Genomic DNA, 13341 nt, shown 5'->3' with positions numbered 1-13341 from the left:
TTCCTCTCGGAGGCAATCACGCCACTCAGCGCTGATATCCCCCTTATTACCGGTAACTGCATCAATTCAGAGAGCGAACAGCAAGCTGCAATCAATAACAGAGCTCAGAAACCTCATCCCATGTTCAAATTACCACCTCGCATTGAACAGCAGAGCAAAAGATCGGGGCACTGAGCAAAACAGAGGACAACCAGCAGCCAAGTACACCTTCACTGTGCCACTGTGGCAGGGACCTGAAGCTAAATCCCACGCTCCTGCATCCAGAAGAAAGGATGGATGTTACTGTGTTGGTTGAAGGGAACTACAGGCAGACAGAAGAGATGATAAAAGTTTAGGAAGTGAGCGAGCCCACGCTGGGCTGGCTCACGGCGCAGCAGATCACCTGCAGAAGTCCAGGGAGCACACATCGGAGCAGGCTTCGCACAGGTCCCTTTTATTTCTCCTAAGTAATCATTCTGGATGCTTTAACAGGTTGCAAAACAATATGGCAGGAATCAAACGGCAATCAGCACGACAAAGAGTCTAACTTCAGCTCCAGAATCACCATGCAGTAATAGAAATCAAATTTCTCTTTAACAGGGTGTTACGGTATTGTAGAGGCTCATTTTGCATCATCCAGACACTGGTACTAATAGCTTATTAGTCAAGTTACCACAATTATATTTATTACCCGAACAGGCACAGATATCAAACATTAACAATAACGAGCTGGAAAGGGTTTTGTTTGGTTCTCACACCAATTAACTAACTTAATTCAACCACTGAACAAAGTAGCTCTGCGGCAAACAGATCTGCCCATATTCTGCATATTTTGCAGAATATATTGTTATAGCAAGCACAGCGAATGAACAACTTCCTTGGAAGCTGTTGCTTTTCTGATTGAACACCCTCATCATCCTCCAACTAAAAAGCAAAACATGGCAGCCCTAGCAGATAGCAGATGAAATCTTTATTTCCTTGAGCATGGCCAGTTCCAGGAGGAGTGCTATCCAAGTTAACGGGTAATAAATACACAGCATTTGTAATATATGGCTACAACTCACATTGCCACAAACACAGGGCCCGCTGTCCAACACTCATCTACCTTTCAGCAGGAACAGCTCAAAGACCAGAGAAACAATTTTCAAGAAAAGTCCTTTCATTGCACCACAAAGGTTACCGGTCCTTTTCATGCAGTTCAAAGAGACGAAGCCCTTTAGGTCAGTCTGTTCAAATTCTTTTTTTCAACCTGGAAGAGGTTCCCATCTTGCTTTGGAAAACTGCTTTGAAAAATTGATTATAACCAGAACATGACCAATACCACTTGCAGGTCAGAAATTACACTGATTAGTTACGTGCTGTATTAAAAACTTCGCTGGAGAGTTCAGACATCTAACAGCCAACGTCAGGATATTAAAATTATTTACCAGCTAAGCTTGTTCTTAACCTCTGAAAGGACAGAAAGGTCTTCCTAGTGAACAGCTTACTTACCACGTGCATCTTGACTATACGAACTTTAAAACTCTGTTCTGCGACCTGGGTTAAAAATTAGATTACGTGCAAACAGGGAAGAAAGCCAGGAAATGGCTCAGTTCTGGTTCAGGCTCATCAGTCACTGGAGTTGCTCAGGTTCAGCTCCTGATCAAAGGGCAAGAAAAAATGGTCCTGTCTTTTTAGAAAGAAAGCGAAAATAATAAAAATCATCCCTAAATCCTATATTTAGTTCAGTTTTAAATCTCTGTTTGCAATTGTATTTTTATAAGTCCACAGTAACCTTGTGATACTTGCACAGCTATTTCTTGTTCAGTGAAGACCCTGAGCTTGGCTGGGTAGAGCACACGCAGCCCGCTGTCACTTTCTGGTGTGAACTTTGGGCTAGGTAATATTTAGACACCCTTCAATCCACATTATTTAAAGTTGTGGGAAGAACCTTCTTGGACTCTTAAGTCCTTTCTCATTCTTTTCATCTTTTCGTACTTTTAGCACACACGCACAGAGTCTGCATTCCCCTCATTCTTGCTAGAATTTTATCCAGGAGGGTTACAAGCAGGTTCAGAAATCCTGAGGAGATATTTGGCAAAAATATTCGCATCAAGGTGTGGCTGTTTGTCCCAGTGCAAGCCTACACTCTTCGCAGCGCTGCAAATATTTCGTTTCCCCGTGCACTGAAATAATTTAATATTGAAATCCTACCGCTCTTCTAGAGCTTGCCCAAAATTCCCAATTTCAATTTATTCCCCATTACCACCCAAATAATTTCTGAAGTCTTGGTGATATTTCTAGAAAAACTGAGCACACCACCAGCAAATGCAGCTGCGTACAAGTCCTGTAGTGCCTTCAACCTCAGGATTTCTTCTCCGCTACAGCTCTCCTCGTAGCATCCCGGCCAGCGTGGAGCAGGCGCGCTGCCCTTCGGCAACAAGAGAACGGGTGCAAGAGTCTCCCTGGGGATGTCCTGAGCTGGGAAGAATGAGATATGGTGCCTCTTGCAGTTCAGCAGAAGGGAACAGAGGCTAATAAGGATTGCAGCACAGTTCAAGGAGACTGCATAACTGCATGTAACCATTTCCAGCCTGTTTATCACTGACACGAAAGCCCTCTAAATTACGCTCCCTGCCATTATCTGCTGCTAATCAGGATCCACCAGCTACATCAGCATGCAAATGGAACCCAAACAAGTTCTGAAATGGATGTCTGAAGTCAGGCTTCCCCCCCTCCCAGCCCTCAGCAAGAGAAATTAATGCTGGTTCCCTGTTTGCAAAACGGTCTGTAAACAAGATTTCGGTTTCATGAGCAGAGTGACAAAAACCCCCAGCTATGGTGCAGAGACGACGCATGGTGAAGAAGCCAGAAACCTCCAGCAGCTCTGCAAAGAGACAGCTGGTCACCCATTTAAAAAAAAAAAAAAAAAGGGGGGGGGGGGTTTCTAAAGCAATTATTTGATGGATGAAGCAAAGAAGGATCGCTGCTCCGCTTCTGACTGCTGAGCTCTTTACTTGCATTTCCAGCCACACTGCACCTTCCCCCTGCACACGCTCCCTACCCACAGCTTACCACGAGGGCTTCCTGTGCTGCCTTCACGCGAGCTGAAAAAAGGCCAAGTTTTAAGATGACAGCAGCTTACTCTAGATGCTGCGTGGAGGGAGCCGTCACGGGTTTCTAAATATACATATAAATTGCAGCTGATTCAAAGCACTTCTCAATGGGTTTATGCTGGAGCAGGCAGCAAGCGGGGCGGGCAGCTGGCAGTGCCCAGCCAGCCAGGCTTTGGAGAAGATCCCTCCTCTGCCTTCTGCACTTCTTCACCCAAAATGCTGGGGTTTCCTGCTGTATAAGAAAGCTGAATTTTCAATTACTCCAGCAGAAAGAGACAATTGAAGTGTCTGCAGCCCTAGAGACTGACTGCACAACAGCAGCGGGAGATGGAAAGCCAAGGACTGATTCAGTGGTTGCAGCAGCTTTATCTGTATTTCCCCTCAGACAGGGACCGTTTCTCCTCCGTCAGCACCAGGGATGTACCCTGTTGCTTGGCACTGCCCGTAGCTTTGGCTAGCAATAGAAAAGTTTTAGCAAGCTTTCCCTACACCCCCTGCACTCTCCAGATAGTCACCCAGAGCATACCCTGAAATTATATTCAAAACTAACACCTTAGTCTGAGCAAACACAGCCAAGTTCTTAAGGGAATGCCTATCAGAAGTCCCTGGGGTACGAACAAAGAGCTGGGGCAGAGCTGAAACATCCTCACACGCAGGCACAGCATCATCTGCGGAAAGACTGTATGTGCACTCATCGACTTCAGTGCAAAGGCTGTCGGAGCAGCTTGCACTGCATCCATCCGCGCTATAAATTAACCAGCCTAAGATATGAAGCCTCCTTTTTTACAGTAACTTGATGAGCATAGCTGAGAGACAGTGGTACTCAAAGCCGTTAATAACTAGACGGAAAAGTAAAATAATAAAAAGGGAAAAAATAATGTCCCCTTGATACTCAGCTTACTGCAGAACCAGATGACTAACCGCCCTCACAGAGCAACAAGGGTTTGCAACCAACGTCCCCTTCCTCCTGCGCACAGCCAGCAGTGCAGGCAACGGCTGCAGCAATGTGGGGCAGCTTCCCTCTCCAGCTACTCCTGCACGCGCAGGACCTGAAACCACACGCAAGATACAGAGCCTGAGGCGAGGATGCTGTGCCTCCTTGGGACAGAGGGCTGGAAAAGGCAGATCCCGTTACCGGAACCATTTATTGATACAGAGAGAGCCTCTCAAAGCAAGCGGCTTATCTTATAGCTCTGTGTTTTACTGCTGCCCCATCTCTCTCCTCTTCCTCCTCTGCCCATACTGGATTTATCTGGTCCCTCAGGACTTTGACACAGCAGCAATGTCTTGGGGTTCTACACTTTGCTCCAAATTTTTGTCTTAAGATCTGCCCCTTCATCGTCCCCTTCAAGTGTTTCTGTTCAACAGCTGTGTCACAACTTTCGTTTCTTAACTCAGGAGAGGAAGTATTCCGCCCCAAAGCAGTGTTTGCCCCGATTACTGGTTTGTCCTTCACGTGGTTTAATGCTTTTCCCTTTGCTTGCTGGTGCTCACTTCCCACAGGTGTGCAGCAGCAATTCAACTCTCACTACTTTTCAGTTCAAATTCGTTTTCTCGCATTTCAAACCTTAACGCCACAAAGGGAGCCAAAAATAAGCCTCTGCTGTTCCACTCTCGTTCTAGCGATTCCTCTTTTCAAGGCACCCTGTGGCGAGGTGTTTATTATTAGCTGTAAGTCATAAGATTGGAGACACACACACAAGTCTACATGGCTGTTCACCAACTGCCTGCAAACAAAGTCATTCCCATCCTTCAGTCTCTAGAAGGAGATGCTCCAAAGATAAACTCCCAACATTAAAAAGCTTACTGGCTTGTAGTCTCTTACCTATTCTAATTTGCAGACATCGCAACTGGCAAGCCTTGGCTTACAGCTACTGACATGAAGACTTCTGCTCTGCAGACTCCCACTCTTCACAAAGAGGTCTGAGCCAAAGAATCTAATCCACAGCATGCTCAAGGTGTAAATCCAAGAAGATTTGCATCAGGTTGTTCAAAGAAGGGTGTCAGCTGCCTCCCTGCAACACCCGCAAGGCCCATAATGAGCTTTACATGGGATCAGTTAATAGTTTGTGCTCCTAGCTGAACACACATGGGAACTCGGATGATGTCTGCAAGGTTCAGAACCTGCGTCCTGCAAAACTGGGATGTAAACCACATTATTCGGTCAGCGTTAACTGCATTGGTTTGTTTTCCTCCCAGCCAGCATCAGGCAGAGAGAATATATCCGACAGTTCAATATTCAGAGATAGACAGGGACAACTTGGTAAAAATATTTCCTAAGCATGGTCGAGCACTTGGGCGTAGCAGGAGGGCAGCGAGGAGGAAGGCTTCTGGGTTATTACTAGGGAGATGAGTCCATCTCCTCTCACCACCCACAACCCACAGTCCTGTCAGGCAGAAGTTTGATTTCCCTGCTGAAGAACAACTGGATTTTATTGAGCTCCCATTGCAAAATAGGAGGCTGCTCCAGCACTTTGGGGAAAGCACCAGGTTTCACGTTCTACCACTTCCCAGACTTCAGGCAGACTTATCACAAAGCAGGAGGTAAACCTTGATAATGAGCAGAGAGGAATGCGGTCGTGGAAGGCATTTCTATCAACTCTCCCAGTGTACAGCCAAACTTTGCATATGAAATTACAAAACATGAGACTCACTTTACCTGCAGGAAAGCAAACTCTCCTACCCGTCATATGCTTCCCTGCATGTGGAGCAGGTCTTGACTACCTGCGAGAAGCATCTGCTCCAGGGAATACAACGTTTTGAAGAACATGAAACTTTCCCCTGGGCTTCATCACATTTTAATGATTTTTTTTTTTTTTCTTGCTGGTAGGTGCCTACCCAGCTATTTGGTGCCTTCCACTATAATAACAAGGGAAGCAGCTCACTTTGCATCACATTCAAAGATTTAAGGCCAAAAGGGATGTTTAAATCACCTTGTCTGACTTTTAAAATGCCTCTGATCTGGAAAGTCTCAGCCAGTTATCCCTACGCTGTGGCAATCTGCATCTCAGTAAAGCATCTTTTCCAAGAAAAGGGAAAGGACACAACCTCATCCTGAAGACAAGAGGTGGAGGAGCTGCTCCTCTCTTTAGCAGCTTCGCCTAAAGCCCATATGACACAATAACTTATTTCCAGTTATCGGTTCCTGCCACTCATTTCCAAAGAGCATTTTGCAGCCAGCACATTTAAAGGGTGCAAACACTTGCGTGCTACAATCAAGGACATTTCTCAAATCTTTTTGATAAAACACCAGAATAAATATGGCTCTCTCTTCCTACCCCCACCCCAGCCCACCCCCCCATCAGTGACTTCATTAAGATGTCTCCAAATGGCCACACTGAACAACCACATGAACCATGGCAAGATGGATGGGACACCGTCCCTCACCCGATACAGGAGCCCAAGAAACAGCTTCCTTCTGAACGCAGCTGGTTTCCCAGAGATGAGCCCATTTTATGGATGAGCCCAGTATTTTCCCCATGCAGGTGGTATGGAGCACACATCCGCATGCCCCGCAACCCTTTTTTGCTCAAAAGGGCTCATACTTATCACAAACAGATGACAGTTGCGACTCAGACCTCACCAGCCTTCAGACTTTGAGTCAGCCATCATTTAGGCAGCAGAAAATTTACACATATTTCCAAACAATTAATGGAAATACTGGGTGCACAGGCCCCTAAACGCAAGGCTTCTGCCAGATGATGATTCCACGTTGACGGCTATTAAGCTATCGGTTACCCCTTTCAGAGCTGTAATTTTTAACGAGCATGTTGTGCAATACTAACCCTTCACTAAATCAAATTTACATGACAAAAATGACACTCCCTTTTTCTCACTCTTAGTTAAAAGACTTGCAAATCAGGCTCTTCATCATTCTGCTCAACACCAACAACAGTCAAACTGGCTTCACCCAAGTTACCCCTCTTGCCTTTATTTTTAAATAGTGGTGTTTTCTTAGCACTTTTCCAGTCCTTTGGAATTTATCCAATATTCAGAAAAGATTTAAATCAAAACACAGCAGGCCAACAATCTCTATGACTGATTATTTCAGGATTCCTATGTGCAAATTACCTACAACTGCTGATTTTAAGTGGTTTTGCTAGATGTCTAATATCCCCTCATCACCGTTGATCTGGAAAGCAGCTCATCATTCCCATATGACACAAGTGTGTCACTTAACTCCTTCACAAATACACTTTATAAACGGAAGCTTCTATTTGTTTCCTTCTCTCCTCTCCACCGACTTTCAAAAATTTCTGTCTGGGAAATTGCTTCCCCCTCTAATCAGGGTTGGCCTTCACCCAAAACTACAATAACCAAATTGCCATGTTTTGATATCTGCCTAAATCCTCCAACTCGCATTTCCATGCCTCCCCAGCTTTAGCAGAGCTGCTCTGTCAAATGTCGCAGGCTACTTAGCTGGCCCTGAGTGCCCATATCAAATGCAACCCAGCCACAGCTAGCCATCCCCTGGCAACCCCTAAAAGTCAACAAAATGACCCAACAGTTTCTCTTCCTAGGAATTAATACAGACTTACTTTCCTTGGGGATTGACCAGAATACTAAATATCTCCTTATCTTTCATTTAAGGCTTAAGGGATGGTCACGTTACCAGTCAAGTGCTTCTTCGGCACAAATAACTGTCTCTTTTTGAGGAGTTAAAAAGAGGTCAGTGCCGGAACAAAGCAAGTTTGATCTTTCAAGCTATTCTCTGCCAGCTCAGCTGTGGCTGTTCCTATTCCCACTTACTGGCTGCCGAGAGCCAGCCCCAGGGAGCCCATGCAAGGCAAAGTGCTAGCGTTCGTATCAGCAAAAGGAGCAGCCCATACAACCGCCCCTCCTCCTGTCTCTTGACAGCTGGGAAGCTCCTAGGTCATATAGTCTGATTTTCTGCACAAGCAGACGACTTCATCCAGGTAACGAGCATTCATCTTGTTCGGTGGTTATATTCACCGTTTTCCTTGGTATTTCTTTGTCCTAAGCATAAGTGGCGGTCAGGTCAGCTCTGATGTGAGGACGGAGCTCCCGTGCCTTGGTCCAAGCATGGCACATACTAGTACTTTGGCTTCCCACTCAGCCAGGATTTAAGCTTAGATGTCCTTGAAGTCTGGCAAGGCACTGTTGTGCAGCCCTGCTCTCACCTCACTGCTCTTTCAAGACGTTTAATGCCAGAATGCAAAAAGCTAAGTCATGTCACCAAGTAGCTAAAGGCTTCTATTAGCAATACAGCATGTTTTTAAACCAGTAGACTTTCAGTTCTTTAGTGTAGCCAAAATAGGATCTCACAATAATATGTTACAGCAAAAAATTCTTAACATAAAAACATTAAAAGTATACTCAGTACCCGAAATCCACTGATATTTTTCAAAAGCTGTTTCGAAGCCATTTGCTCATAGCAACCCTTGTGGTAATTCTATAAAAACATGATGTTTAAGAGCCGAACTTGTGTCCCTGCTGCTTATTCCTTATTGAAGTCCTAATCCTAGTTCAGTCATAGCTGGTTACTATGGAAATGGTTAAATCAGTGCCCGAACAGCGCAACCTCCCGTAAGAAACAAACACAAGGAACAAAACTGCCTCTGAAAATTAAACACCTTGGTTTATGTCCCTGCCTCCAAAAAAACCTTCAGCATTTCCAAAAGGAAAGGTATTTCTAACACCATATTTTTTTAATAATTGTGCTGTTTATATAGTAAATAAGGACAAATATTTCTTTCCTTCAAAAAACCCAAAATGACTCCAAAGTGGCTGTGTTGGTTTTTTTTAAATACACCTACTATCACGATTTCAGAATCCACGTGTTTGCACCGCAAACACTGCTGTTGAACAGCAAAGACTGGGGAATGTTTCTGGCAGCAAGTTGCTGTCCCCTGGTGAAATGAGTGACAGATATTCCCCTGAGATCAGAACTACAAATTTTCTGTTGAAGAAAAGGTGTATGTGAAAATACATGAGTTTCAATTCAATGTGGAAAGTTTGAGGGGGAAGAAGTAAACACTTCTGAGCAGGAAGAACTAGACACTTTAAAGCGAAAATGCTTTTTCAGGCAACGCAGAGCTGGAAACACCATGAATAAGCTTCTCCATCCCAATACAGCAGGAATGTCACTAAGTCCTTTCCACATAGGGCACAGTGAAAGCAAAATCTAAGCTACACAGAACAAGAGCACTGGGGCTTGCTGGCTAAACCCCTGTGCACTCCTAAGTCTACTGGTTCCCTCTAATAGCTTTGCCCAACAGGCTACAGAAGAACACCATTTCACACTAAATTTCCTTGGTGTCACCTATTTTGGACAAATTCTTACCATTCTTCCCCAGGCCCTGAATAAGTTTAAGATTACATTTCATTCTACATCCCCACCCCAGTATTAATCATGACACTGATCCAATCAGGTCATGACAGTTCGCACCAGCACCAGATGCTGCTCCAACACATCACCAATTCTGTTAGCGATGGACATGTCCATGCGTTGGTGTTGCCCGCGTTAGTCAGCTATTCGAGGTGCTCTGCCACTGCCCTCAGATCTGCTGCGAATGACAAGTTCTCTCCCAGTCCCAGTCCCAAGCATCTCCCATATCACCAAATCATAAAGTGATTTGGGTTGGGACCTTAAAGACCTCCTAGTCCCACCCCTGCCACGGGCCCCCTTCCCCCAGCCCCGGTGGCTCCCAGCCCCGTCCAGCCTGGCCTTGGGCACTGCCAGGGCTGGGGCACCCACAGCTGCTCTGGGCAGCCCGTGCCGGCGCCTCGCCGCCCTCACAGGGAAGGATTTCTCCCTCAGCTCTGATCTCCATCTGCCCTCTCTCAGCGCAAAGCCGTTCCCCCTTGTCCTGGCGCTGCAGGCCCTTGGGAAAAGCCCCTCCCCAGCTTCCTCGCCGGCCCCTTTGGGTGCTGGAAGGTGCTCCAGGGTCTCCAGGAGCCTTCCCTTCTCCGGGCTGAACAGCCCCAGCGCTCCCAGCCCGGCTGCACAGCAGAGGGGCTCCAGCCCTCTGGCCATCTCCGTGGTCCCGCTCCTCGTTAACACTAAATTGACACTAAATGTTAATGCAAGGCTCTGCTCCACCCGAACTGCCCCTCTGCAGTGAAGCCACAGCCCTGGCTAGCGAGACACCGCACGCTGCTAAGAAATACCTCCTCAGCCCTTCGGTGGGAAGCAGCAGGGAGCCCCACTGTGCTGGCACAGAAAGGCTCACATGTTGAGAGAGAATGGATGCAGCTGCTGATTGGCAAAAGCATCAGGTAATTAACATTTGAGAGGTAAAGTGGTGCTTTTCCGAGGTCTGAGTCGAAAATTGAAAATCACTTCTCCAAAGGAAATATGCACAGCCAGAGCCACTGCCTTAAACACAGAGCAAATGCCCATTAGGGATCGCTTAACTCCTAGTCTGCAAAGATGCAGGAGGACCATCCACCCGTGCAAGGGCAGGGCAAACGCGTTTGAAGGTGGGCAGTAAAAGCATCGGTCCCTACCACCCACTAATACGAGTACTGGTATCACAAATGTAAAGTTTTATGGGTTTTGTAGGCTGTGTTCATAGCATTGACACGTTTGAGGAGACACAGCCAGCCCTTCTGAAAATGCAGCACTGGCAGCAGGCAGAGCAGACCATTACAGCTTGTTCTACTAACGACAAAACTCCTTTATATGAATTTGACAGGTTAATGTGCTCACAAGAGTCATCCCACCCTCCAGTAAAAGCTGTTGATTTACAGGATGTAACACTCAGGAATCAGCTGAATCTCTACCAAAAAAGGGGGTTTAACTCGAGAAATAATTCTGTTTGTGCCAGAGCAATAGTGTGCTTGTTTTAACCCCCATCACATCTTCACTAAGTCATATAATTTTTGTCTATTATCGAGGAAGAACCAAATGGCTTTAAAAAAAAAACCACCTGTTAGTCATATCCAAGCCAAGAAGCCACCACTGCAGGCGGGGACAATGTTCCAGTTTTGTTGTTCTCTGGGGTGGGAGGGAAGAGAGGGCCAGGCTGGCTTGCTAGGATTTTAGAGGCATTTCAGTGAGTTAATACATCACTTCTGTTGCTCTCGGATAAAAGCAGAGACAAACCCAAATGCTACACATGGCCAGTTTCATTTCTCCAAGGAAGGGGAGGGGGGAGAAGGGAGGGGGGGGGAAATGAGAGAAAAAGACTATAACCAAGTTTGTGTTTACACACTAAGGCCTTGTTGAAAAGTTAAAGGTTTGCTGCAGCCAAGAAGCTCCACACATGAAACCCCCCAATCCCATATTTATATTTAAAAAAAAATTGTTAAACTACTGAGAGTTTCACAAATGTAAATCACAGCTTTGCATGCGCTAATTAAGTGGTGCCACTTGGGCGCAAGACAAACCTAACTGCATTTTTGGAGCTGATGATTAACCTATTTTCTGGAGGTCTCTTTTTCCTCTTCATAAATTAAACAAAAAAGCCCGTTGAAAAGCAACGTCAGCTGACCATACAGCAACACGGCCGCCGCTGCCCAGCTACCCATCCCTGCCGTGGATTTTCCTTTGCTTTTTTGCATTTAACTGTTCTCCCAGGCAGAAAGATGCTGGGGAAGCTTGCGTACTGATGGAGATCACCCAGACCATCCCAGCTTCGTTAGTATTATAAATCATTTGCTTGGAGGCTACAAGGGAACTAAACTTTAAAAGAAAATTCCTCTACAACTAACAGCAACCTTATGTTCGTGTAGCGAAAGGATGGCCCAGCAACACACAGCCATTCATTCAGGCTTTTTACAACACATTATTTCAGCAATGCGATTTTAATTTCCTCAACCGTGAAATTGGGATGGTTTAAACCCACCCGAGAGGGATGCTGTGAGGCTAAACGAACACATAGGCTTGGCAAATAACTCAACAATATCATATATGGTGCAACACTGGTATTTACAGTCCAGCACCGAAGTAATTGGGCATCACAGTGAACCACGGCATGCATAACTGCAGGTTCTTTTCTCTGATTCGCACAAGGTCACAGGGGACTCTCAAGACATGTACCAAACTGGCCGAGAACAAAATGCTTAACTGAAAAACAAAATAGCTCCTTGCAGAAATACAGACACAAAGCTGCCTTTGAACATTCCTTCTCCATATGCTGCAATCCTCTACTGGGCTGCAGTGGATCATAGGATTATTAGGGTTGGAAAGGACCTTTATCATCACATCCAACTGCTAACCCAGCACTGCCAAGCCCACCACTAAACCATGTCCCTCAGTGCCACATCTACATGTCCTTTAAATCCCTCCAGGGACAGTGACCCCACCACCTCCCCGGGCAGCCTGTCCCAGTGCCTGACCAGCCTTTCAGGGAAGATGTTCCCCAACCCCCAATCTAAACCTGCCCTGGGGCAAGGTGAGGCCATTTCCCCTTGTCCTGTCACTTGTTCCTGGGAGCAGAGACCGACCCCCCCTCGCTGCACCCCCCTGTCAGGCAGCTGCAGGGAGCGAGAAGGTCCCCCCTGAGCCCCCTTCTCTCCAGGCTGAACCCCCAGCTCCCCCCTGAGCCCCCCCCAGGCTGGTGCCCCAGCCCCTTCCCCAGCCCCCTGCCCGGCTCTGGACACGCTCCAGCCCCTCAGGGTCTGGCTGGTGCTGAGGGGCCCAAACTGAGCCCAGCATCCGAGGGGCGGCCCCCCCAGTGCCCAGCGCAGGGGGACGGGCACTGCTGACCGCCTGGACAGGCTGAAACCCCTGCAGTACGGCAGCAGCAACTCAGGCAATGGACCCAGCAGCGAACACGGCATCAAGCAAATGGCATGGAAATTTAGCATAAGGTTCTGACATGGAAAACAAAGTAGATGGCTGACGAGAGCATCAAGGGCTCTTCAACAAGAGGTCAGCAAGAACCTCAGATACTTGTCTTGTTGGGAAACTGCCCAGAGAAAGGGTGAATTCCCCAGTGCTGCGGGGGAAACTGCTGCAGCTAGCTGCAGCAAAAAGCATCACAGTCTCAATGCTCACAGGGCGGTGTACCCATTGGGAGGAGAAGCAGTGGTGCCTCACCGTATGGAGCGGGATGAGCTCTGACATACCCAGAGGGTGAACGCCACAGCTCCAACAAGCATGTTTTTCCTCTAGACTGGTCTAATTTCCACCTTTCTGCAAGAGCTCTAAGCCAGGAAGGAGAATAGTGTTGTGTCAGTGGGGGGTGGAAAACAAGCCCTCACATTCCGCCAAAAAAAAAAAAAAAAAAAAAAAAAAGGCAAAAAGCTCTTTGGTCAGCCTTGCCTCCAAATTCCTCACAGGGCCACAACCAACCAGTAA

The 13341-nt window shown here is 46.7% G+C and overlaps 1 protein-coding gene across 4 annotated transcripts in view; it reads right to left on the bottom strand.

The window, feature by feature from the left end:
• Positions 1-13341, bottom strand: part of CCDC12 (coiled-coil domain containing 12) — a 42042-nt gene that overhangs the window by 14831 nt on the left and 13870 nt on the right. Inside the window, exons 1-2 of one of the 4 annotated variants that reach the window (XM_055708058.1) lie at positions 2278-2601; positions 1471-1617 (exon numbers count right to left, since the gene is read on the bottom strand). The exons of 2 other annotated variants lie outside the window; for them this stretch is intronic. In XM_055708058.1, the coding sequence (XP_055564033.1) occupies positions 1471-1479 (9 nt within the window). In that variant the 5' untranslated portion in view covers positions 1480-1617; positions 2278-2601. Of the gene's footprint in view, positions 1-1470; positions 1731-2277; positions 2602-13341 lie in introns of those variants that run through there. One more of the 4 variants, XM_005442406.4, reaches the window with a different exon arrangement.

The sequence above is a fragment of the Falco cherrug genome, chromosome 4 (assembly GCF_023634085.1).
Source record: "Falco cherrug isolate bFalChe1 chromosome 4, bFalChe1.pri, whole genome shotgun sequence".
NCBI lineage: Eukaryota > Metazoa > Chordata > Aves > Falconiformes > Falconidae > Falco > Falco cherrug.
Note: the sequence above shows the minus strand (reverse complement) of the source record. Positions and strands in the feature narration are given on the sequence as shown.